The 25,185-nt window shown below is 35.6% G+C and overlaps 2 protein-coding genes across 3 annotated transcripts in view; both read left to right on the forward strand.

Moving 5' to 3' along the window:
• LOC117916892 (DExH-box ATP-dependent RNA helicase DExH11) overlaps positions 1-11,859 on the forward strand; it is a 63,379-nt gene extending 51,520 nt beyond the window's left edge. Inside the window, exons 18-23 of the mRNA XM_034833106.1 lie at positions 938-1,091; positions 5,430-5,895; positions 6,955-7,169; positions 7,297-7,535; positions 11,232-11,358; positions 11,444-11,859. Of these exons, the coding sequence (XP_034688997.1) occupies positions 938-1,091; positions 5,430-5,895; positions 6,955-7,169; positions 7,297-7,535; positions 11,232-11,358; positions 11,444-11,656 (1,414 nt within the window). The 3' untranslated portion in view covers positions 11,657-11,859. The remainder of the gene's footprint in view (positions 1-937; positions 1,092-5,429; positions 5,896-6,954; positions 7,170-7,296; positions 7,536-11,231; positions 11,359-11,443) is intronic.
• Positions 11,860-14,732: 2,873 nt separating this feature from the next.
• Positions 14,733-25,013, forward strand: LOC117916751 (transcriptional corepressor LEUNIG_HOMOLOG-like). Of its 2 annotated transcripts, none has more exons than XM_034832913.1 (4): positions 14,733-14,810; positions 14,932-15,038; positions 15,511-15,675; positions 24,917-25,013. In XM_034832913.1, the coding sequence occupies exons 1-4, from the start codon at positions 14,737-14,739 to the stop codon at positions 24,919-24,921; spliced, it is 351 nt and encodes a 116-aa protein (XP_034688804.1). In that variant the 5' UTR covers positions 14,733-14,736; the 3' UTR covers positions 24,922-25,013. The 2 variants fall into 2 exon arrangements, with proteins under 2 accessions (XP_034688804.1, XP_034688803.1); XM_034832912.1 differs by lacking the exon at positions 24,917-25,013 and adding an exon at positions 16,313-16,626.
• Positions 25,014-25,185: the final 172 nt, after the last annotated feature.

Consider the following 25,185-nt stretch of genomic DNA (forward strand, 5'->3'; position numbering starts at 1 on the left):
CCTCAAATCAATAGCCTCATCAACAATTAGAGTTGCATCTAATATTTGTCTGCCGTCTACAAATGCATTTTGAGAATCAGATAGTACTTAGCTAATTACCTTTTTTAGTATGTTTAACAAACTTTTTGCTAAAAGATTATAGAGGCCCCCAACCAAACTTATGAACCAAAAATCCTTTATATCTTCCACCTTGCCTTTTCTCGAAACTAGCATTAGAAAAATAGTATTAAGACTTCCCTTAAAAAACCCAGTCAGTAATAACTCCTCTAAAAACCCCATCACATCACTCCTCACTATGGGCTTTGCCAAAAAGCTAACGAGCCCCCCTTCCAACAGATCAACAAGTGCTATCAACACCTCCACTTCCTTGAACTCCAACTTTTCTCTTTTAAAATTGTTGATGGAGTTGGGCCTTGCTTCGTCTACACCTGGCCTTGTTTCTTGAGAATTCTTGTACTGACCCTTAAACCCCCAAATTTTATTTTCCTTCCTTAACAAATTCTCTTCATTAACCCACATGCTACTAATTAGATTTGTTGGAAGAAACTTCTTGGAGACAAAAATTAAGGATACTATGACTTAAGGAAGGGATGGAATATGAAATTTTCTACAAAATGGCTGCTGTACACTTGTTTTTGGATATTATTAAATTGATCATTACTTCACTGTTTCTTCTGTTACCCATCAGTTCCAAAATGTCCAAGGTGAGTTCATACTTCATCCTTCACCATCATACTTTGATGTATTCTTGTTTTCCTATAAATAAAAAAAAAGAAAGAGAAGAAAAATCCACAATCATCTTCTAATTTTCTGTGTCACATAACATATGAGCCGATGGAAGACTACTCAATTTTTTGGTTATGAGATTCTACTTTATTGTGCTGCATCGAATCTTCCTTCATGTATGTACTCATGGTGAAGAGTTGTTTGCATGTAGATGTATAAAGGGGGAACCAACAATTGAGGAATACTACGACATGTACACTGAGGCTGAGCAACATAGTAACCAGATATTGGAAACAGTCATGCAGTCCTCTGCTGCCCAACAATTCCTTACTCTTGGAAGGGTGGTAGTTGTGAAATCACAATCTGTGAGTTATTACCTATATAAAAATTTTCTTTTGCACATGATAACCTGCTGTATCAATAATGACACCTGTATATTTTTATTTTCTTCTGAACTGCTAGTTTATTCTGCTCATGTGCGTCATTGTTTTGTGTTAGATTAATATGTTTTTCTCCCTCCACAAATTTTCTTTATTGAACATTGTCTACATGGATCTAGGGCTAGCTTGAGGGGTTTTATTATCTGCTCAGGGTTGTCTTCAGTGGCAGATGGATGGGACCAACAATGCAATACAATTTGTTTTCCCATTCTTTGGTCTATGTTTCAATTAGTTTTGCATTGTAGTTAATACATATTTGGAGTACATTATGACACCACTGAAATTCCTTCAAAGCTATAGCATCAGTTCCTCTTCAGTTGACTTTTTCCACTTTTAGGGGCTCTATTTTTGGTTCTATTTCTCCATTATTGGATATTGAAGAGATCAGAAGTTATTTGATTTTTGTTAAAAAACATGGAAAATCTTAGGGGTGTGTAGATATTAATTTATTTTTTGTTAAGTTAATAAGATGTTACAAAACAAGTGCTAAAATGGGGCACAAAGCTTTGTGTATATACACAAATTATTTCTTATTATAAGCTCTTCCCTGCTAAGGAAGTTTACGGTTCTTCGGCCTCCAAACAAAATGAGCTTCTTCACTTGGGAGGCTGTTTGGAAAAAATTCTGATTATGGGTTAAGTTGAAAAAAGGGTGGTCGTTTACCAACTAGGGAGATGAGGAATCACTAAATCACTTGTTAATCCATTGCAAGGTGAGGGAGGTTCTATTGCAGTGGCATGGGAACTTTGTTTGGAAGAAGAGAAAGAAGCTTTGAAGAATGGCTCTGCTATGCTTGTTCAGACCATTTGGCTGGGGTGAATAGAAGAGTTTTCTAAATCTTGGGGAGCTTGGATCAATTACTAAAGGAATCTTTAATCCTTCTCCTCTTTCTTTTGTTTGGAAGGTCTTTTGGGATTTATGTTCCTTGCTATTTTAGCATTGTTATGGAGGGTATTGTTGCTTTTTCCTTTGTCTATTGGTGTTCTTTGTATATCCTTTATGTACCTACACTGCGTCCCTTTTTTGCTAGGCGCTACCTTTTTTTTTCTTTTTTTTTTTGCCTCAGTAAATTCTTTATTGCATATTGAAAATAGACATTGTTTTCTCAAATCATTCATTTGGGGAAAAGACCTCACAGGGATATATCCTTTTATCAACTAATCGCATAAGACAAGGTTGACCTTAGGTACAGGCATTTTTAGGGGTTTTAATGTCTCTCTAAGTTACAATTCTCTCTAGGATCCTTGCTAGAATACCATGGCTTTTATTTGCTTTATGTTCTTTTTCCCCCATACTGTTCTTTTGTACTTCTCCATGAAGGATTTTCATTGTTCTTTATACCTTCAAGTCATTGTTAATGAATTGTCTCTTCAAATCCCACCAAAAAGAAAAAAGAAAAAAGAAAAAAATCATGGAATTCATATTGCTATGCATGGTTGTTAAAAGCTTGCAATACATAGCCTGGTACGACTGTAAGGTACAATTTTTTTTTTCTTTTTATTTTTTGAATGTAAAACAATGTGTATCACTGTTATGCAGCCTATGTGAAGTGTATTATATGACATACATATGATACACAATATGATGATAAAAGCACTTTTCACCTTTTTAATAGTTTTTAGGAAAAATTAAAGATAGAAAAAAAAATTTCTTTAAAAAGTTATTATATTAACACTTTAGAATATACTTTAAGGTTAGATATTGATGATACAAGGGGAAAAGAGAAGTAAACAATCCTACATGAAAGTGCTATGCACTCATTGTCAAAAGGTAGCCATAAAAGATTGAAAGTAAATTTATTCATGTAATGAATTGAATATTGACCTTGAATATGATCATAAATGAAAACTTGTGTTTAATTTGGTTTGGAAAATGTTTCCTAGTTTTTATTTTCTATTTTTATTTTTTGAAAACAATTTTCGTTTACTAATATTTTTTCCTTGAAAAAGTTTTTAATTGAGAAAAGTTAAATTTATTTTTTAAAAAATAAAAAAAATGAAATTCTCATAAAAAAATAAAAACTATAAAATCTTGTGTAATATTGAGTTTTTATTCACATGAAAAACATTCAAAATAAATATAATTAAAATTTTATATTATATAAATTCATATAAATTCCATATGTTATGAGGTATATTATTATAAGAATAATATTACTAAATATTTTATGATACATACATTGTGTTATTATATGTGATACTAAGTGCTATGTTAAGAAGGGCTGTTGATGGGGGCTTCATCTCAGGTTGCAACATTCAAGAAAGAGGGGGAATGGAAATAAATGTATCCCATCTTCTATTTGCTGATGACACGATCATTTTTTGTGAAGCAAGACAAAGTCACATGACCCACCTAAGCTGGATTTTGATGTGGTTTGAGGCAGCCTCTGGTCTCAAAATAAACCTTAATAAAAGTGAAGTAATCCCGGTTGGGGAAGTGGAAGATATAGAGATGTTGGCGGTGGAGTTGGGGTGCAAAGTGGGGACCCTCCCTTCTGTCTATTTGGGGCTGCCTTTGGGAGCCAAGTACAAGGCTAGGGCAATGTGGGATGGGGTTGAGGTTAGATTGAGAAGAAGGCTTGCCTTGTGGAAAAGACAATATCTGTCAAAGGGCGGGAGGATTACCCTTATCAAAAGTACCTTGGCTAGCATGCCCATATACCAGTTGTCTCTGTTTCGCATGCCTAAGCTAATTGTAAAGAGACTTGAAAAAATCCAGAGGGATTTTCTTTGGGGAGGGGGAAGTACGGAAAGAAAAATCCATCTTATCAATTGGGAGGTGGTGTGCACCCAAAAGGAGAGTGGGGGTCTTGGCATTCGGAAAATTGACCTCTTGAATAAGGCCCTGTTGGGGAAATGGATTTGGCGGTTTGCCTTTGAGGGAGATAGCTTCTGGAGGAAGGTGATTGGGGTGAAGTATGGCAAGTTGGGCTTTGGGTGGAGAACTAAGGAGGCCCGCGGAACGTTTGGGGTGGGGGTTTGGAGGGATATTCTGAAGGAGTCATCTTGGTGTTGGGAGAACATAGAATTCAAAGTGGGCAAGGGGACTAAGGTAAGGTTCTGGACTGATCTGTGGTGCGGCAACGAGGCGTTGTCCCAAGCTTTTCCCCAGTTGTTTGCTCTGGCGGTTCACAGGTATGCTTCGGTAAATGAGATGTGGGACTCGAGCCTAGGTCAAGGAGGGTGGAACATAAGACTCTCAAGAAATTCCAATGATTGGGAATTGGATGCCTTGGGAGAGATGTTGCATTTGTTGAGGGACTTGAGGATCACTAGTGAAGAGGACGCTGTGATTTGGAAAGGAGAGGGACACGGTCGCTTTCGGATTAGAGATGCCTACAAGTTGTTGACAGGGCCAAATGACATTACCTTCCCGAAAAAGAGCATTTGGGTGGACAAGGTCCCAACCAAAGTTGCTTTTTTCGCTTGGGAGGCTTCTTGGGAGAAGGTCCTAACTTTGGATAACCTTCAAAGACGGGGATGGCAGCTTCCAAACCGGTGTTTTTTGTGTGGTTGTGAAGAGGAATCTGTAAATCATATTCTTTTACACTGTACAGTTGTAAAGACTCTGTGGGAGATTGCCTTGGCCTTGTTTGGGGCCAATTGGGTGTTCCCAGAGAAAGTTAAAGAGATGTTAGAAAGTTGGAGGGGCCCTTTTGTGGGGAAAAAGAGGAAAAGGATTTGGACTTCCATTCCATTGTGTATTTTTTGGACGGTTTGGAAGGAGAGAAATAGATTAGCATTTAGGGGGGATCTCTAGCTATTCAGAAATTAAAGAATTCGTTTGTTTGTAATTTGTGGAGTTGGGCTAGGGTATATATGGGAGAGGAGTCCTCTTCGCTTTTAGGCTTTTTGGAATGGCTTGCCACTCCCTAAGGGATGGTGAGTTTTGTTTTTGTTTTGGCGTAAGCTTCTACGTATACTCCCTGTATGCTTTGGGGCTTTTTGCCTAATTTTATTTATATATGCGCTCAATTATCAAAAAAAAAAAATTTCTCCAAATAAAAGAGAATAATCTCCAACTCCAACTCAGATAGTTGACTGGTGTAGGTTTGCTGCTTGCTTATTGAGCCATCCATTTTGTGGGATTTGCTACTATACACATTTTTTTTTAGTTCCTAAGTTCTCATGGGTTTTATATCTATTTCAGTGATTTGAACCATAATGAACTATATAATCTGCAATTTCTTCCTTTGTTTGCTGTTCTACAGTTGTCTCTGATAATCTAGTTACTTTCTGAATTTATTCCATTCATAATTAACAGGTACAAGACCACTTAATTGGAGTTGTAGTGAAAGCACCATCTGCTTTTAGTAAACAATACATTGTTTTAGTGCTGAAGCCTCATTTACCATCAACATTGCAAACTCCATCTGAAAGTGGTAATTTACAAGATAAAAAAAGTGGCGCTTTCCCTGAAGGTCATTTTATTTTGCCAAAAGCAAAACGAGCTCTTGAAGATGACTATTATACTTCTACTACTTCTCGAAAGGCATCAGGCACTGTCAACATTAAATTACCTTATCATGGTGCCGCTGCTGGGGTGAGTTATGAAGTTAGAGGAATTGATAATAAAGAGTTCCTGTGCATTTGCATTCATAAAATAAAGATTGATCAAGTTGGGCTTCTTGAAGATGCCAACAATGCTGCTTACTCCAAGACTGTTCAACAGTTGTTGGGGCTGAAATCAAAGGGACATAAATATCCTCCTGCCCTAGACCCATTGAAAGGTATTGCCCCTTGCACTATGAACATAATACATTTTTAATAATGCATTGGGAACTTACTCGCCTAAAACTTGCGCTAGTGCATTAATACCCTCTAAAGTGCATATTTAAGTACTGATGAGTCTTCATTGTTGCATTTCCTTTAAACATGCGCTTTACATGCAATAAACCTTCATTTTGGTTCATGATATCAGATCAACATTTCAAGTCACTGCATTTTTCAAAATTCCACTCGCTCTATCGTCTTGGGGACACTTGTATTGGTTCAATAAAACTTAGGAACAAAACATTCTTTTCAGCTCCACTGACTCAGAAAAACTTGTGTGACAACCTCGGAATGGACAAAGAATAACATTATCATAATCCCCTTTTTACACTAATTATAGATAAAAGAATAGTTTAGAAAGAAGGGTGAGAGATTCTTTAGCAAAGATGTCCAGGACCCAGGTGGACTGGAAAGCGTTAAAAAAGAAGAGAAAGATCTCAATCCCTTAACCTAGAATCCTGGCCAAATGACTAGTACACAACTCAAGGGAGCATAACAATGAACTGAAAGTTGGATTGCTCCGTTAATTACAATCTCTCCAGTGGTAAAGGGAGAAGAAGTAGGAAGTGTGGGTTGGATTTGGTTTCTGAGTGCTCAGGCCAGGGTTAAGGTGTGGCGGGAGGCGGAGAGGGATAGTTGTGAGCCAGGTAGTGGCTTGGGTGAGGCAGGCTCTTGTTCCTCGTTTTTGTTCTCTTAGTATTGTAGGGCTTGGTTATGTCAGTTTGGGAGCCCTCTTAGGCTGGTGTCTTTGGCTTGGGTGGTGGTTTGTTGTTTTCTCCTCTCGCCTGCTTTTGGATACACTTTGTATTCTCCATGTGTACTTGGTGCATCTTTGCTTTGCACTTATAATATATTTGCTTTTTTACCTATTAAAAAAAAAAAAGAAAAAAAAAAGAACAATGAACTGAAGATCTGTCTTCTCTCTTGGCCAACCTAATAGATGTTCTAATTAATGTATTCTTAAAAACTTTTCTTACTCTTTAAGGCTGAGCTGTGTGATGCTGATTCTATTTCAGATCTAAAGTTGAAAGACATGACTCTTGTGGAAACATACTACAAATGGAATAGCCTATTGCAAAAGATGGCAGATAATAAGTGCCATGAATGTGTAAAATTGGAGGAGCACATTAAGTTAGCAAAAGAATTGAAAAGGCATAAAGAAGAAGTTAATGCTCTGAGGTATCAAATGTCAGATGAAGCACTTCAGCAGATGCCAGATTTTCAGGGCCGAGTATGTTCCTATGATCTATATTTTTCCCTCTTAATGGTTCTGCTTTGTTGTAACTAGAGGTTCTGGGTATATTATCTCAGTATTGAATCACAAGAACCACCTTAACTTTATATGTGCATGTTTGCAGATAGATGTTCTGCAGGAAATTGGATGTATAGATGCTGATCTTGTAGTTCAGATCAAAGGGCGTGTTGCTTGTGAGATGAATTCTGGGGAGGAGTTGATTTGCACGGAGTGTTTGTTTGAGAACCAACTGGATGACCTGGAACCAGAGGAAGCGGTGGCGTTAATGTCTGCCCTAGTGTTTCAGCAGAAGAATACTTCTGAACCTTCTCTTACTCCCAAGCTGTCTCAGGCTAAACAGAGGTTATTTTCTTCCCATTTCTCTTTTATAAGTGACAACAGCAGGACTAATTGTAATCTGAATTAAGAAGTAGGAGGATGAGTTATCCTTCGGAAAGTATATAATAAAGAATAACTGAGTCACCTAACAAGAAAAAAGTAGTACCCAAATATGTAAACTCCCTTCTAAAGCCACAGTCTAGAAGCACCTTGCTTGGCCAATGAGTCAGCTGACTAATTAGGTGAGTGAGAAATCCACCTAAAGGAGCACCCAACTCAGAAGACAATTAAAAAATTTTCTGTACCAAAAAGTGCAATTTCAAAGGCTCTTTCTTTTGTTTTTTCCTTCTCCATGTTTTGTCCTTATCATCTGGAATAAAGAGGTGTTTGGATAGATTGACTGCAAGAAGCAGAAAGCGTGGATTTTAATAGATTATTGGGACAAGGAAGAGAGGGGTCGATCTCTGTCAATGGAAGAAGAAGAGGCTAGGAAGGAGGCTAGAGAGTTATATAAGAAGTGGGTTTTATTGGAAGAAGTCTCATGGAGGCAAAAGTCTAGGGAAATCTGGCTGAAAGAGGGGGACAAAAACACCAAGTTTTTTCATAAAATGACAAATGCTCACAGAAGGAGGAATCATCTGAATAAAATAAAGGTGAATGGGAGGTATTTAACTGAGGAAAGTAGAATCAAAGAGGAGATTGGCAGAAATTTTCAAGAGTTGTTGACAGATCTAGGTGACTGGAAGCCTAGTATAGATGGGTTAATTTTTGAAAGGTTGGAAGTGGGGGATGTGGAGAGGCTGGAGAAAACCCTTTAAGAGGAGGAGGTTTTTGAGGCATTGGAAGACTGTTGTGGAGAAAAAGCACCAGGGTCGGATGGCTTCTCAATGGTCTTTTGGTAGTTTGCGTGGGACTTTGTGAAGGAGGAAGTTATGAATTTGTTTAGACAGTTTCATGAGACAGGGAGATTTGTAAGAAGCTTGAATGCAACTTTCTTAGTTTTGATTCCTAAGAAAGGGGGGGCTGAGGACTTGAAGGACTTTAAGCCAATAAGTTTGGTGGGAGGGCTTTACAAATGGTTGGCTAAGGTGTTGGCTAACAGGTTAAAAGGAGTGTTAGCCAAAGTGATATCTTTGCTCAAAATGCTTTTGTGGAAGGGCGGCAGATTATGGACGCAATTCTAATCGCAAATGAGGCTATAGATTCAATTCTGAAAAGTAATAATGGGGCAATTTTATGCAAATTAGATATCGAGAAAGCCTACGATCATGTGGATTGGTCATTTCTATTAGTGGTGTTGGGGAAAATGGGATTTGGAGGAAGGTGGTGTAGTTGGATAAAGTGGTGTTTATCCACTGTCAGTTTTTCGGTCTTGGTGAATGACAGTCCAACGGGTTTTTTCCAGGGCTCAAGGGACTTAAGGCAAGGAGACCCCCTTTCGCCTTATCTATTCGTAATAGTGATGGAGGCTTTTAGCTGTTTGATGAAAAGAGCAGTTGCTGGGGGTTTTTTGACGCCATGTATTGTGCAGGGAAGAAGGGGTGAAGGGGTCCAGACTACACATTTATTGTTTGCTGATGACACGTTGGTGTTTTGTGAAGCTAAAGAGGATCAGTTGACTCACTTGTGCTGGCTGTTAATGTGGTTTGAGGCTTTGTCAGGGTTAAAAGTGAATATGGATAAAAGTGAATTGATCCCAGTTGGTAGAATTGAAAATGCGGGAGAGTTGGAGGATGAATATGGATATAAAGTGGGAAATTTGCCATCCATCTGTTTAGGAATGCCTTTGGGTGTCCCTTTCAAATCTATCGGTGTATGGGATGGAATAGAGGAAAGATTCAGAAAGAAATTGGCTATGTGGAAGCGTCAATACATCTCAAAAGGAGGAAGGATTACTTTAATTCGGAGTACTCTGTCCAACCTTCCGATCTATTTTATGTCCATCTTCCATTTACCTAGGGCGGTTAGGATGAGGTTGGAAAAAATACAAAGGGATTTTCTGTGGGGAGGTGGCTCTCTTGAGCAAAAACCTCACTTAGTAAGGTGGCCGATTGTGTGTGAAGACAAAAGTAAAGGAGGCTTGGGGGTTAAGAGCCTTGGTTTGTTCAATAAGCTCTCTTGGGCAAATGGTCTTGGCGCTTTGCTAATGAAAAAAAGGCCCTTTGGAATCAGGTGATCAGAAGGAAGTATAGGGAGGAAATTGGAGGATGGAGATCTTGTGAGATAAGGAAGGCTTACGGAGTTGGTTTGTGGAAAGCTATAAATAAGGTGGGGGATGGTAAGAATGTGAGGTTTTGGAAAGATAAGTGGTGTGGTACCAGCCCTTTAAGTGAGACTTTCCCTTCACTTTTTGCATTAGCAACGTCAAAAGAGGCTTGGGTAAATGAAGTTTGGACAGCCGAGGGGGATAGGAGGGGAAGTTGGACTCCTACTTTCAATAGGCCGTTTAATGATTGGGAGATGGAAGAAGTGGGAAGGTTACTTTGTTATTTGGAAGGGAAGATGGTGAGGGTGGATGAAAAGGACAGAGTGAGTTGGGTGAAATCAAAGGACGGGGTTTTTTCGGTAAAGTCCTTGTATAAGACAATGCAGCCGGCTTCTTCAGCTTTGTTCCCTTCAAAGATTATTTGGAGGTCATGTGCTTAGCCCAAGATTAGCTTCTTTGAGTGGGAGGCTTCGTGGGGTAGAGTTTTGACTCTGGATCGGTTGCAAAAGAGGGGTTGGGTTTTGGCAAATAGGTGTTTTCTTTGTCAAAAGTGTGAGGAATCGATTGACCACCTACTCCTTCATTGCAAAAGAACAAGGGAGGTGTGGACTTTGTTCCTCTCTTTCTTTGGAGTTTCTTGGGTTTTTCTGCGTTCGGTGAAGGAAACTCTCATAGGTTGGAGAGGCTCCGTTGTGGGCAAGAAGAGGAAGGTGGCGTGGCTTTTGGGGCCGTTATGCTTGTTTTGGGTTATTTGGAAGACTAGGAATTCAATTGCTTTTGAGGACGGTGTGTTGTCCATCCAAAAGCTGAAAATTTCTTTTATGTATTTACTTTGGTCGGAAACCAAATTGTGGATAAAAGATGGGCCTTCGACCTTAATAGATTTTATTGAATGGGTGTGTATGTGTTAAGGAAGAGGGTTTTTTTTTAGCTCTCTTAGTGGTTTGGGTTCTTTTGTAAGGGGGTGAGTTGTTCTTCTCTGTATCTATTTGAGTCGCTTCTTTAGCGCCTCTTTTGCAATATACGTATTTTCTTACTGATCAAAAAAAAAGTTCTACATCTTCTCATGGTTAGTTTTTTCCTAGTACTCTTGATAGATGTTTGAATAAGATTTACTGCCATCTTAAATCCTCCTGGCCTGAAACAACTGTTGTTAATCACAAAAAATATGGAACGTTAGGGCTTTGCAGGCTCCAGAGCCAGATATCCCTTTTTAGGAGATCTTCATTATGTTTTACCAGTAAGATATCTTAGATGATAACCGTATATGTGTGTTTCAAATGCCTCCTTGTAAGTAATCTATATGATATATCAGGTGCTTTTAGAGTTTTAAGCTATTGAAAACTTTGCCTGCTTAACCAAACTTCAATTTGTGCATGTACTTCCATAATTGTACCCATGAAAAATTATAGTAATTGGTATGATAGAATCGAAGACATCTCGATCCCTTTGTCCTCCCACCGATATTTTGTTTTCTGGTTTTCAAACTAACCTCAATTGTCCGTCTACCTTAGGTTGTACAATACAGCCATTAGGCTGGGGGAGCTACAGGCGCAGTTCAAGCTACAAATAAGCCCTGAGGAGTATGCTCAAGACAATCTCAAGTTTGGCCTTGTTGAAGTGGTTTACGAATGGGCAAAGGTTCATTTTCTTTCATAAGACACTAATCAAAGCTATACCTTTTTTCTCGGCTGGCTCATCATCTTACACATCTTTCCTATGACAGGGAACTCCATTTGCAGATATCTGTGAGCTCACAGATGTTCCTGAAGGACTGATAGTGAGGACCATTGTCAGGCTGGATGAGACATGCCGTGAATTCAGAAATGCAGCCGCAATTATGGGTAATTCTGCACTGCATAAGAAAATGGAAGCTGCTTCCAATGCCATAAAACGTGACATTGTATTTGCAGCTAGCTTATACATCACTGGACTTTGATATTGTCTTAGCTTGAAGATGTTCCTTGCTTCACTTCCCTGTAGAACTATGGCAATTTTGGAGGAAGAGAGAAAAAAAAAAGAGCATCTTCATGTACATTAAGGAATGACCAGCCCAATATGTTAAGTTCCATCATGATCTTTTGATCATGTTTGTTTTCCCCCCCTCCCTTAATCAATGTTCATGAGCTTTTGCATTTCCTGCATTTTGCAGTCCCTCATGTTTTGTCCGACTACGAAATACTGAGAAAATCAAATATGATTAAAATTAATTAAGATCAATTGACCTCATAGCAACATTCCCAAGGCATCTCAAAACAGTAAAAATGAGAATAAGGGAAAAATTAGTGCAAAATATGGATTAAGGATGAATTCATTTGCACAAACAGTTAATTTCATTGATCTCCCTTGAAATTTTGATTAATTACACGTGATCCTCATTGGTTTGAAATTTTGTCACGTGCGTTCTCTGTCATTGGCGTTTGATATTTTTATTTACCTCCCTTTTAATTCAAAAATAAGGGGAGTATTTGAAAATATTTCAAACCAAAGGATTAGTTGTATTTAGGTAAATTTTCAAAGGAGATGAGTAAAATTAATCATTCTTTAAAAAAAAAAATGAAATTTTAACCTTTAGGTTTTATCGTTTATTTACCTTTTTGAAGTTTTACATATTGTTTATAAATTCAAATCATGAGTTTTATCATTTATATGAATAAATTATATTATAAATAATAAATTCCATAATGGGAATTTTATTTAAATATTCGTAAATTTTATTTCAAGGTAAGGTATAACTTTTAACATTTAGAATATTTTTATTTTTCATAAATAAAAAGGGAATATTTTTATTTTTAAAATTCTAAAAATATATTAAATATTAAAAAAAGATTATTAATTAAAAAGAATCATTTTTAATTTCTAAATAGATATGTGACTTATTACTATAAGAAATCTTTTACTGACACCATCTTGATCACTATTCTTAATAATTAATTTGGATATTTAAGGGCTTGGAAGATGTCACATCATTTTTTTTTCAAATTCCATTATTTTTTTACCATTATAATTAATAAATAAATAAAAATTTAGTATGCAAATAACTACTATTTTATATCAAATTGAATAATGATTTATTTTTCTCAATCTAATTTTTTATTAAAAATTAATTATAAAATAAGGAATTGATTTATTTTTTCAATTTTTTTCATTCTTTTTACTAAGAAATGGTTTTGAAATCATAATTAAAACAGGTAAAATTTTCAAGTTTAGCTAATAAAATTATTTAAAAATTAAATCAAAATAAAATTATTAATTTAAAAAATAATAATTTAATACACTCAAATAAAATAAAACCAATAATAGTTATTTTAAAAAAACTTAAATAAAATAAAATTAATAATGGTTTTAAGTTTTTCAAGTTTTAAACGTTTTTTATAATAAGTTAAATATGATATCATTTAATTTGAAAAAAAAAATACTACTCTCATTGAAGGCAGTCAAAATGATAAAAATAAAAATAAAAATCTAACACTCTAGTATAATAGACTTTCAAGACTTATCTTTCAACATGGAATGGAAACTCCATGCAATTAAAATTAAAATTTCATTATTTATAGTAAAAAGAATAAAAAGAATAAAAAACAAAAATAAATTTAATTTTAAAATAATTAAAGATAAAATTCAAGATAAAAATAAAATAAAATCAATATCCTTAAAAACGAGAGATCCAAAATCATTTTTTTTAAAGAGTGATTTCCTTACAAATTATTCCTAAGAATTATTTCTTGAGTCACTTAAAAATCATTTCTTCGAAAAATCGATCATGTTTGAAAGAGCTTTCAACATGGAGCATAGACTTCAAAATTAAAATTAAAAATTCATTATTTATAGTAAAAAGAATATAAAATAAAATTAGTTTTAACTTTAAAAACGATTAATTAAAATAATTTAAAGATTAAATTTAAGATAAAAACCAATATATTTTTTAAATAAATATCCTTAGAAATTGCATAGCGTTTTTTTAAAAAATGATTTCTCTATAAATCATTACCTATCAATATATATATAAAAATTTAAATAACTAAAAAAATAAAATATTTTATTTCCCTCAAATTTTGCTTAATAAAAAGACTTTTTAAAATTAAAATATTTGAAATTTGTAAACTATTTAAAAATTAAATGTTTTATTTCCCTTGATTTTTGCTTAATAAAAGATCTTTAAACATTACTTTTAAATCAATAATAAAAATATAAAAAGATCAAAGAGCTTATTTTATGTACATGATTGTTTTTCAAATTATATTATTTTTTATCATTTATAATTAAGAAATAAAAAAATTTACTATACCAATAATTATTATTTTATTTTGAGTTGAATAGTAATTAAAATTTATTTATCTTAGTCTTCAATTTTATATTAAAAGATAATTTATATCAAATAAATATAAAATTAAAAATTATTATTTTTATATTTGTATTCCTTTAATTGTTAAATTTTAAATTAAAAAATAAATATTTTAAATATTCAAGTTTATCTAGTAAAATTAATTTCAAATTAAGCAGCAATAAAATTATTCATTATTTAAATATTTAATGTTTATCCCATAAAAAGTATAAAATTAAATTAATTTCTATTTTTAATAATAATTAATTAAATTATTTGAAAGATAAAATTTGAGATAATGATCAAAATATTTTTTTTTAATAAATACCTAATTACATAAAAAATAATATATTTCTAATGTGAGATGAAAGACATAACTTATACTTTTATAATTATAAATAATATATCAATAATAATTATAATTATATACTAAATTTAGTGCATGAAATTAATTTATTTTATAATATATATGTATTTAAGCATCAATTTTTTGGAGTAAAATATTTTTTTTAAAATGTTGATTCTTTGAAAAACGATTTTGCCTTTTAAAATTTTTCAAATATTTTTCGATTTTAAGAAATTATCTTTTAAAAAGATGATTTTGTTTGAAATTTTTTTTCATAAAGAATTTTTTGAAGTTGTCTCTCCATTTTTTTTATAAATTTTTTTTTTAAAAAGAAAATTATTTTCCAAAGATGAATTCTACTTTTCCACTTTTTCTCTCTCTTTCTCAAGAATCAATCATGGGTGATCTGGGTGTTCAAAAAATGTGAGTTTTCTTTTTCTTTTTTTTTTTCGCATGTTTTTACGGTGATTCTCTGGTTATTAGGTTTTGTTGTTTTTTTTTTTTTTTGGCTAAATTTTTAAGGTTGTTTGATTTATTTGTGTAGGTTTGAATATTACCTTTATGATTATTTGCTAAAAAATAAGATGGGCGAGACGGCAGAAATCTTCGGGAGAGAAGCCAATCTGAACTTCGATCTTACCCGGCCTCCACGTAATATTTTCTTCTCTCTCAATCTTTGGTTTTACTCCGCTTGGAAAATTGTTGGTGGTAGACGCATTTTTGCATGCAGGCCTGCTGTTCATCTAATCTGATCTGTGGTTTTATTTATCTTTTGTAATAAAATTAAATAATTTTAAATTTTAAGCATTTTATAGTAAAATTAAATATAAATAATAATAATAATAATAATTTATTTTTTTTGGGACGAAACGTAACTTAAATTTTTTTTTTTTTTTGGAAATTAGATTAGGGTTTGTCACTTTTCTTGGTCTCTTGTATTCACGGTGACAGGGACTTTCTTTGCTTACTAAAAGAAAACCTTTGATCATGCGTTGTAAATACGTATTTGGGCATGTTTTTCTTTGATCAAATCTGCGGTTTCTTACTTTCTCCATCTCTATGCTCCTTGTCGTTTGGATATTATAGCAGTAGGAATAGTGGTTGATTGAGTTATTTTGTTCAGTTGTAGATACTCCTGATGGTTTTCTCCATGAGTGGTGGGTGATATTTTATGATATGTTCCGTTCACGGATGGCGGCGAATGAAGAGCGTGACGATGGCTCCTCCTTGTCAAGACAGCATGAGATGAATGGAAAGCTTCAGAACCCGGCTATTAGTGCTGATCCAGGTACTGTGCTCTTAACTTTCTTCATCAGTGACTTAATGGCTGCAGTTTGAGTTAAAAGAGGAAATGATTATAGGAGATTGTTTCATAACGTCACCAACTTTTTGGGCTTTTAAAGGTCTATGTGGTATAATCTTAGGAGTTCCTTCAAAGCTAGCTCTGCATATCTTCTATTTGGTATTAATCAGAAAGACATGAAGATGGCTCAGTGTCATTACATATTACTTAAATTATTCTTAACATGAGCGAATCAGAAGAGGAGAATAGGTGAACCAACTTCTCTTACGTTGGTTCTCGAAAAATTTAAGAAAAAATACAAAGAAGTAGAACCCAAATAAAGAGTTGCAGATACTGTTGAGGCCAAAACTCACTTCTAAAGCCGCAAGTCTAGAAGCACCTTGCTTGGCCAATGAGTCAGCTAACTAATCAGCTGAGTGAGATTTTCAGTTACAAAAAGAGCAATTTCAAAGGCTCTTTCTTTCGTTTTTTTTTTCTTTCTTCTCTATGTTTCTTCCTTATTATCTACATCTTCTCATGGTTGTATTTCCCCTTGTACTTCTGATAAATCAGGTGCTTTTACAGTTTTAAGCACTCGTACTGAAAACTCAGCCTACTAACCTCAATTATCCATCTACCTTAGGTTGTACACTACAGCCATTAGGAGCAGGGGGAGTGACAAGCGTAGTTCAATCTACGGATATCAGTGGGCTCAGAGATGTTCCTTAAGGACTGATAGTGAGGACCATTGTCAGACTGAATGAGACATGCCGTGAACTCAGAAATGCAGCGGCAATTATGGGTAGTCCTACGCTTCATAAGAAAATGGAAGCTGCTTCCAATGCCATAAAACGTGACTGCAGTTTAATCATTCATGACTCAGAGGTTTTTGGAATTGGGGGTTTAGAATAGGGCAATTTGAGGAGATGATGGGCTAGTTAAGTTTTATTTGTTTAAATAAAGAGGTAAGGATAATATCTCCTGCCTTCCTATTTTTTGGAATTGTTTTTCCCATTAGTTTTTCATGTAATCATGTTTGAATCATCCTTCTTGAAACTATTTGGTTCAGACATCTTTAAACCCTTTAACGATTTTAGCATATTTATGAATTCATATAAATATATTGTAACTACATCGTAAAATATAGATCACTACAAGAATTAATAGATGGTCTCTACAGAAAATCTTATGCAATTAATGGACTTCAACTTCCAAAGGAAGAGTTTTAAATCTTTTTTTAATACTATTTAAGCTTTAAAGAAGTGTTTTTAAAGTATATTTGCCTTTAAACTTCATTTCATCTTAGTACACCGTTCAATTCTAATTTCTTTGTATTCCATTAAACCAAAATTGTAAGTTAGAAGTTTTATTATTGTCAAATATTTTCTTTTATACCTTATGATGTGAACTAGGAAAAATAAAAGTGTAAGGTATTACCTGTTGAAATATGGACTCACGTATTTAACAATGATTCATGATTAAGCTATTCAAATTATGGACATTTTGATTTAATGTTCGTTTTAAGAGTATGGGTCACCTTATGTGTAGAGCCCAATGCAATCACGGGCTTTAGATGATGGGCCTAAGGCCCGTGAGGCCCAATAACCAATGGGTATGGTCCCTAAGGCAGGAGGGTATAAAAGGTGAGACTTATGTCTTTTTAGAAACGAATCACAACCTTTTGAAAGAATAGAACCGCTCTCTCTCCCGATCCCATTGCCTGAGAGAATATAGAGAAAGGTGGTGCCCTCCATCAGCCTTAGAAGATCCGTACCGTCTTCAAGTTCACACATGGATTCAGGTTGGTACAATTTTAATAGTAATTATGACATAATTTCTTCATGTGATTCAACGTACGATCCTGTATGATCATTGAATATATAAATTGAAATCTCGACAATTGGTATCAGAGCCCAATGTTGAATCACTTAGAATTGGCATATTAGGGCAATAAAATTGTACTGGCTTGTTTTTTTTTTTTTCTTTTTAATTGGATTCAGACGCCATTTCAAGCGTCAATTTGCAGCGCCCTTGGAGGCGCACTTCAGGCTCCTTTAGAGGTGCCACTCAGACGCCCGTTTAGACGTCGTTAGGGCGCGCTTCAGCCAGCACCATTGAGGCGTGGTTCAAGCGCTTTTCAGGTGCAGTTCAGGAGCCACTCCAGCACCATTAAGGCACCGTCTCCAGCGCGGTTCAGGGCGCTGCTTTAGGCGTCGTTTCTGACGCTGTTAAGGCACTGTCACAGGCACCCTTTGGAGGCGCACTTCAAGCGCCATCTCCGCGCGCCGTTAGGGTGCGTTTCCAAGCGTCGTTACGGTGCTTCAATTAGCGCCATTGGAGGCGCTTCAGACAGCGCGCTTCAGGCGCGGTTGGTGCGCACTTCAGGCGCGGTGCGTTTCCAGGCGCCGTTACGGCGCCACTGCAGCGTCGTTACGGTGCTTCAATCAACGCCATTGGAGGCGCTTCAGACAGCGCACTTCAGGCGCGGTTGGTGCGCATTTCAGGCGCGGCATGTGCGCACTTCAGGCGCGGCTTGTGAGCGCTTCAGGCGCAGCCGTCGACGCCGTTCCGGGGGGGTGCTTCGAGGCACCACTGTAGGCACCGTCAAGGCGTTTCTCTCAAAGTGCCTTTAAGCCGCCATTTTAGGCGGCATGCTGTTGCTGCCAACGCCATGAATGGCGTAAAAAAAAGAAAATAAAAGAAAAAAAGGCACCTATGGGCCTCGAACCCACGATCACAAGATTGTAAAACCTTGTGTTTGACCAACTAGGCTATGAGACTCTTATATTCATTTATGAATTTTGTACTATTATAAATTTATAGTTTTGATGAATTTTTGTATTCTTTTTCTAGAATTTATTATTTCTTGTTGCGTTTATATTTAACGCTTTAAAATGAATAGATTATCTATATATTTGTTGCCAAAGTGACTTATATTACATAATTTTATTCATTTTGAAGTATGAAACATGGTATTATTGTATAAAATAATCGGCCCAAAGGAAGATTATTTTTTATATGATAATAAATAAAGAAATCATAAATATATGACATATAATGTTTATCTTGCATTCGATATGTTAGTCTAAAGATAGACATATTGTTTTTCGGCTTTATTGTCAATATTTATGAATTAATTTTGTATAAGGATACCAATTACAAGTTAATATTTTTGTCCAAAGACTGAATATTAATGTTTGTGCTAGGTATCTTGCATGATGTTTATTTATTCATATATGTATGATGCTTATGTGACTGATTGTGAGTTTTATTATTATGAATTCAACATCTTCTATATCTGCAAATGTGAATAACATTCCTGTGCTTAATGGCACAAACTTCAAGAAATGGAAAGAGCACGTTATAATTGTGCTCGGGTGCATGGATTTAGACTTTGCATTAAGGGAGGATCGCCCTTCAGATCTTACTAGTGCCAGCACTGCTGAGCAAAGGTCTACTATGGAAAAATGGGAGCGATCCAATCGCATGAGTCTAATGATTATGAAGCACTCAATTCCAGAAGCAATAAGGGGTGACATACCTGAGAAAACCCAAGCCAAGGCATTCTTGGACCAGATAGCAAACCGATTCGCTGCAAACGAAAAGGTTGAGACAAGCACTATTCTTAGTAAGCTTGTCTCTATGCGGTATAAAGGGAAAGAGAATATCAGGGAGTACATTATGGAAATGTCTAATCTTGTGACGAGACTCAAGGCACTAAAGTTAGAGTTGTCGGAAGACATACTCGTGCACTTGGTCTTGATCTCTCTGCCTACACAATTCAGTCCATTCAAAATCAGTTACAATACACAAAAGGAAAAATGGACTTTGAATGAGCTTATTGCTCAATGTGTGCAAGAGGAAGAGAGATTGAAGCAAGAAAATATAGAAAGTGCTCACTTGGCTTCCACATCTCAGGGATTTAGTACCAACAAGAAAAGAAAGATGGACAATAAAGGAAAACAAACTGCAGTTTCTAGGACATCAAAGCAAAAGGAGCAAAAGAAACAAGATAAGGAGATCACTTGTTTCTTTTGCAAGAAGGCTGGTCATATGAAGAAGACATGTACCAAATACATTACTTGGCGTGAAAAGAAAGGTACACTTCTCAACTTTGTTTGTTCAGAAATTAATTTAGCTGTAGTGCCTACTGACACTTGGTGGATAGATACGGGTGCAACTACTCACATAAGTGTCACTATGCAGGGTTGCCTAAGGAGCCGAATGCCAACTGATGGTGAAAGATACATCTATGTGGGAAATGGCAACAAGGTTGCAGTCAAGGCTATTGGTCTTTTCAGATTACAGTTAGACTCTGGATGTACATTGGATTTGGAAGAGACTTTTGTAGTACCGTCGTTTAGACGGAATTTAATTTCTATTTCATGTTTGGACAAATTTGGATACTGTTGTTCATTTGGAAATGGAATGGTTAGTCTTTATCTAAATTCAAATATTATTGGTACAGGTAGTCTAACAGACAAACTATATAAATTGAACATAAAGGCCACTAATGGAAATGAAACCTTGCATTCAAGTGATTATGGCATTAAGCGAAAATTAATAAATGAGAATTCATCAATGTTATGGCACAAGCATTTGGGTCACATTTCAAATCAACGGATTCAAAGGCTTGTGTCAGAAGGAATTCTTGATCCACTTGATTTCTCATACTTTCAAGTCTGTATAGAGTGCATTAAAGGTAAACAAACAAATATGAGGAAAAAGGATGCCAATAGGTGCAGTGACGTCTTGGAATTGATACATACAGACATTTGTGGTCCATTCCCTTTAGCTTCTTAGAATGGACAACTATACTTTATCACTTTCATTGACGATTACTCGCGCTATGACTATCTTTATTTGATTCATGAGAAATCTCAGTCATTGGATGTGTTCAAGAATTTCAAAGCTGAAGTTGAGAATCAACTAAGCAAGAAAATAAAGGCCATCAGATCTGACAATGGAGGTGAATACTATGGTAGATATGACGGATCGGGTGAACTACGTCCAGGGCCATTCGCCAAATATTTGATGGAGTGTGGTATCGTTCCTCAGTACACCATGCCAGGGACTCCGAGCCAAAATGGTGTAGCAGAGAGGCGAAACCGTACTCTTAAGGATATGGTAAGAAGTATGATTAGTCATTCCACCTTACTAGAATCACTTTGGGGTGAAACCATAAAAACTGCAGTTTACATTTTGAATAGAGTACCAAGCAAAGCAGTAGCCAAAACCCCATATGAGTTATGGACTAGCAAGAAACCTAGTATTAGGCACTTGCATGTCTGGGGTTGTCCAGCTGAAGCCAGGCCTTACAAGCCAAATGAAAAGAAATTGGACTCCAGAACAGTGAGCTGCTACTTTGTAGGGTATTTCGAAAGGTCAAGAGGTTTCAAATTTTATGACCCCTCATCTAGATCCTTCTTTGAAACGGGTAATGCTAAGTTCATTGAGGATGTTGAGTTAAGTGGGAGAGAACCATTAAGAAAGGTGGTCTTTGAAGAGGAATCTGTTAATATTCCTATTATTACGACTGGACATGGTCATATTATGTTTAATGACACTATTCAGAATGTACAGTCGATAACAGGGATTCAAGACACACCTGGGATTCCTCCTGATCAAGTTATGGAACCGATTCAAGTTCATCAAGAGGTAACTCAACAACTTCAAGAACCTCAAGTACAAGTGCCACTAAGGAGATCCACTAGAGAAAGGAGAGTACAATTTCAGATGATTATGTTGTATATCTCCAAGAACATGAGTTTGACATGGGTCCGAAAGACGATCCAATTTCAGTAAGTCAAGTCAAACAAAGTTCTAATTCTGAAAAGTGGATAGAAGCCATGAAAGATGAGATGAAATCAATGAAAGACAATGGTGTTTGGGACCTAGTAGAGTTGCCTAAAGGTGTAAAACCGATTGGTTGTAAATGGATTTTTAAAACCAAGCGGGATTCAAAAGGCAACATTGTTAGGTATAAGGCACGCCTAGTTGCAAAAGGTTTCACTCAAAAGGAAGGCATTGATTATAAGGAGACCTTTTCACCAGTTTCATCAAAGGACTCCTTTAGAATCATCATGGCACTTGTAGCTCATTATGATTTAGAGCTACATCAAATGGACGTTAAAACTGCGTTTCTTAATGGCAACATTGATGAAACAATATACATGCTGCAACCGGAGAACTTTGAGTATAATGATTCAAAGCAACTTGTATGCAGATTAAAAAGGTCCATATATGGTTTAAAGCAAGCATCCCGACAATGGTACCGAAAGTTTGATCAGGTGATTACTTCATTTGGTTTTAAGGAGAACACCGTTGATCAATGCATATACCTCAAGTTCAGTGGGAGCAAATTTATTATCTTGGTGTTATATGTTGATGATATTCTACTTGCAAGTAGTGATGTGGGACTTTTGCATGAAACCAAGCGATTTCTGTCTAGTAAATTTGACATGAAGGATCTTGGTAATGCATCTTTTGTGTTGGGTATACAGATCCATAGAGATCGTTCAAGAGGTATACTTGGGTTATCACAAAAGGCCTACATCGATAAGGTATTGAGTAGATTTGGCATGAGCAATTGTACACCAGGAGACACGCCTGTAGCAAAAGGCGATAAGTTTAGTTTGCACCAATGTCCGAAAAATGAACTTAAGAAGAAAGATATGGAGAGATTTCCTTATGCCTCGGTAGTAGGAAGTCTCATGTATGCACAAGTTTGTACGCGTCCGGATATTGCGTACATTGTTGGAATGTTAGGCAGATATTTAAGTAACCCAGGTATGGATCATTGGAAAAAGGCAAAATGGGTTATGCGGTATTTACAAAGAACTAAAGATTACATGCTCACATACCGTAGATCAAGTCACTTAGAGATCGTGGGATATTCTGACTCCGATTTAGCAGGATGTCTTGACAGTAGGAGATCCACTTCAGGCTACATCTTCATGTTAGCTGGAGGAGCGGTTTCATGGAAAAGTGTTAAACAAACACTTATTGCTTCTTCCACCATGGATGCAGAATTCATAGCCTGCTACGAAGCATCAAACCATGGGATATGGCTGCGGAATTTTGTCACTCAGTTACGAATAGTTGATGGGATTGAGAAACCGTTGAGAATCAACTGTGATAATAAGGCCGCAGAATTATATTCTAAGAACAACCGAAGTTCGTCAAAGTCCAAACACATTGACATCAAGTTCTTGGTTGTGAAAGAGAGAGTTCAGAGTCTTCAAGTATCGATTGAACACATAAGCACAAACTCCATGATTGTGGATCCGCTCACTAAGGGTTTGCCACCCAAAGTATATCATGAGCACGTCGCACATATGAGTGTTGTACACATTGATGATGTGTCAGAATAGTGGGAGTTTGTATCTAGATTTTGTGTTTATTCTCTTGATGTGATATTATGTTGTGTTATCTGTACAGATCTTGATTTTAAAGACGATTGTATTTGAACACTCTGAATTGAAATGATGACTTTCAAAAGCAGATTAGCATCAAGTGTTGAAAGTGGAATTTGACTAATTTTTAGTCATAAAGTGGGACCAATTGGAAATAGACATATTAAATATCACATTCTATGTAATTTCCATGCTACACATCCATACTTGATCCATGTTGCTAATTTTGTTAATGTTGTGATCACTGATGGGTCTAGTTATACTTAAGATTAATGAAGGCCGCTTTGATCCTATGTTAGCATAACTAGTAGACCGGATTGTTTAAGGATATTAAGTTAGAATAGCAAAGATGAGCTCAATAAAGTACTATCATGAACATTGTTTGTAATATATATGTGGTCCAGTGGGAGATTGTTGAAATATGGACTCACATATTTAACAATGATTCATGATTAAGCTATTCAAATTATGGACATTTTGATTTAATGTTCGTTTTAAGAGTATGGGCCACCTTATGTGTAGAGCCCAACGCAATCACGGGCTTTAGATGATGGGCCTAAGGCCAGTGAGGCCCAATAACCAATGGGTATGGTCCCTAAGGTAGGAGGGTATAAAAGGTGAGGCTTATGTCTTTTTAGAAACGAATCACAACCTTTTGAAAGAATAGAACCGCTCTCTCTCCCGATCCCATTGCATGAGAGAATACAGAGAAAGGTGGTGCCCTCCATCAGCCTTAGAAGATCCGTACAGTCTTCAAGTTCACACATGGATTCAGGTTGGTACAATTTTAATAGTAATTATGGCATAATTTCTTCATGTGATTCAACGTACGATCCTGTATGATCATTGAATATATAAATTGAAATCTCGACATTATCAACTCTAGTTTCTTTGTATTCCATTAAGCCAGAATTGTAAGTTAGAAGTTTTATTTTTGTCAAATATTTTCTTTTATACCTTATGATGTGAACTAGGAAAAATAAAAGTGTAAGGTATTAGTTAGAATTTGTAAGTGTGAGGCATTACTTAAGAAGTTCAAGGTGGACGTTTCCTAAGGAATATAATAAGTGTTTATTAGAGCTGATTAATTAAAGTGTAAAATTTTGAGGTTTGGTTTGGATTCATTGGTATTATAGAATCCCATTAAAGTGGATGTGGGATAGGACGAAGTTAAACCACTATAAATTTTGAATTTGCATTTGTTTTTTCCTCACTCTCTTTATTTATTTGCAATTGTTGTTATATTGATTTTTTTTTCTTTTTCCATATTGTTGCATATATTATTACTAACATTTTATAATCGTTAAATTTACAAAAAGTGATCATCGTCCTATTCATCCCTTTATGGTAATTATTTTAAATTGGTATGGTTAGAATTCTAACATTTCTGACTAGAAGTATGATTTTTATTACATTATAATTCATATATGACATTTACGATGATGGTAAATACTAATAAAAATATGCAATATCTATTTTATATTAATAATCTTAAATTTTGGATCGGAAAATTACCTTTTGAGGTAAAAGTAAAAACAAACTACGAATCTTATGAAAATCTCATATAAAGGAGAATTGAGATAACAAAGAAAGAATGGAAAGAATTTTTTTTTTTTTTTGAGATGTCCTTCCTTTTTCTATCTAAAACCCCTTTTAATGTTGGTCTGAAAGCCCATTCATTTAATGTTCTAAAAAGATAGGAAATGTGATAAGGATTCAATTAATAATACAGATACCCAGAATCGGATTACAATCCACAAATTTCACTACCCATTTAATACTCCACTCTGTTTAATGCCAACAACCAATTTCAGTTTCACTTTTTTTTTCAGATTAAATTTGCCACGCGTAAAGTTTTTAAAGCCCGTAATTTTCCATTAACCGGAAACCGGATGTTCGATTTTCGGTGGACGCGCCAATCCTGGCACACAGACTCACAGAATAGAGATAGCCACCAGTTCCTCCGGTTGCCCCTTCCTCGTGCATTTTACAGGTCTCTCTTCGTCACGGATGACCGAGTGGACGCTCATGTGTTAGAATCGTCTGCGTTGATTACGCTCATGGTATTTTACACTTGCCACGTGGAACATTAGCCTTTTGG

Source organism: Vitis riparia, chromosome 6, assembly GCF_004353265.1.
Source record: "Vitis riparia cultivar Riparia Gloire de Montpellier isolate 1030 chromosome 6, EGFV_Vit.rip_1.0, whole genome shotgun sequence".
Taxonomy (NCBI): domain Eukaryota; kingdom Viridiplantae; phylum Streptophyta; class Magnoliopsida; order Vitales; family Vitaceae; genus Vitis; species Vitis riparia.

What these genes read in the sequence shown, in the direction of transcription:
- LOC117916751 (XM_034832912.1), top strand. Translation starts at nt 14,737, where the DNA reads ATGAATTCTACTTTTCCACTTTTTCTCTCTCTTTCTCAAGAATCAATC. An exon ending in GATCTGGGTGTTCAAAAAAT is followed by an intron (nt 14,811 to 14,931) that starts GTGAGTTTTCTT and finishes TTATTTGTGTAG; the next exon opens with GTTTGAATATTACCTTTATG. An exon ending in GGCTATTAGTGCTGATCCAG is followed by an intron (nt 15,676 to 16,312) that starts GTACTGTGCTCT and finishes CATCTACCTTAG; the next exon opens with GTTGTACACTACAGCCATTA.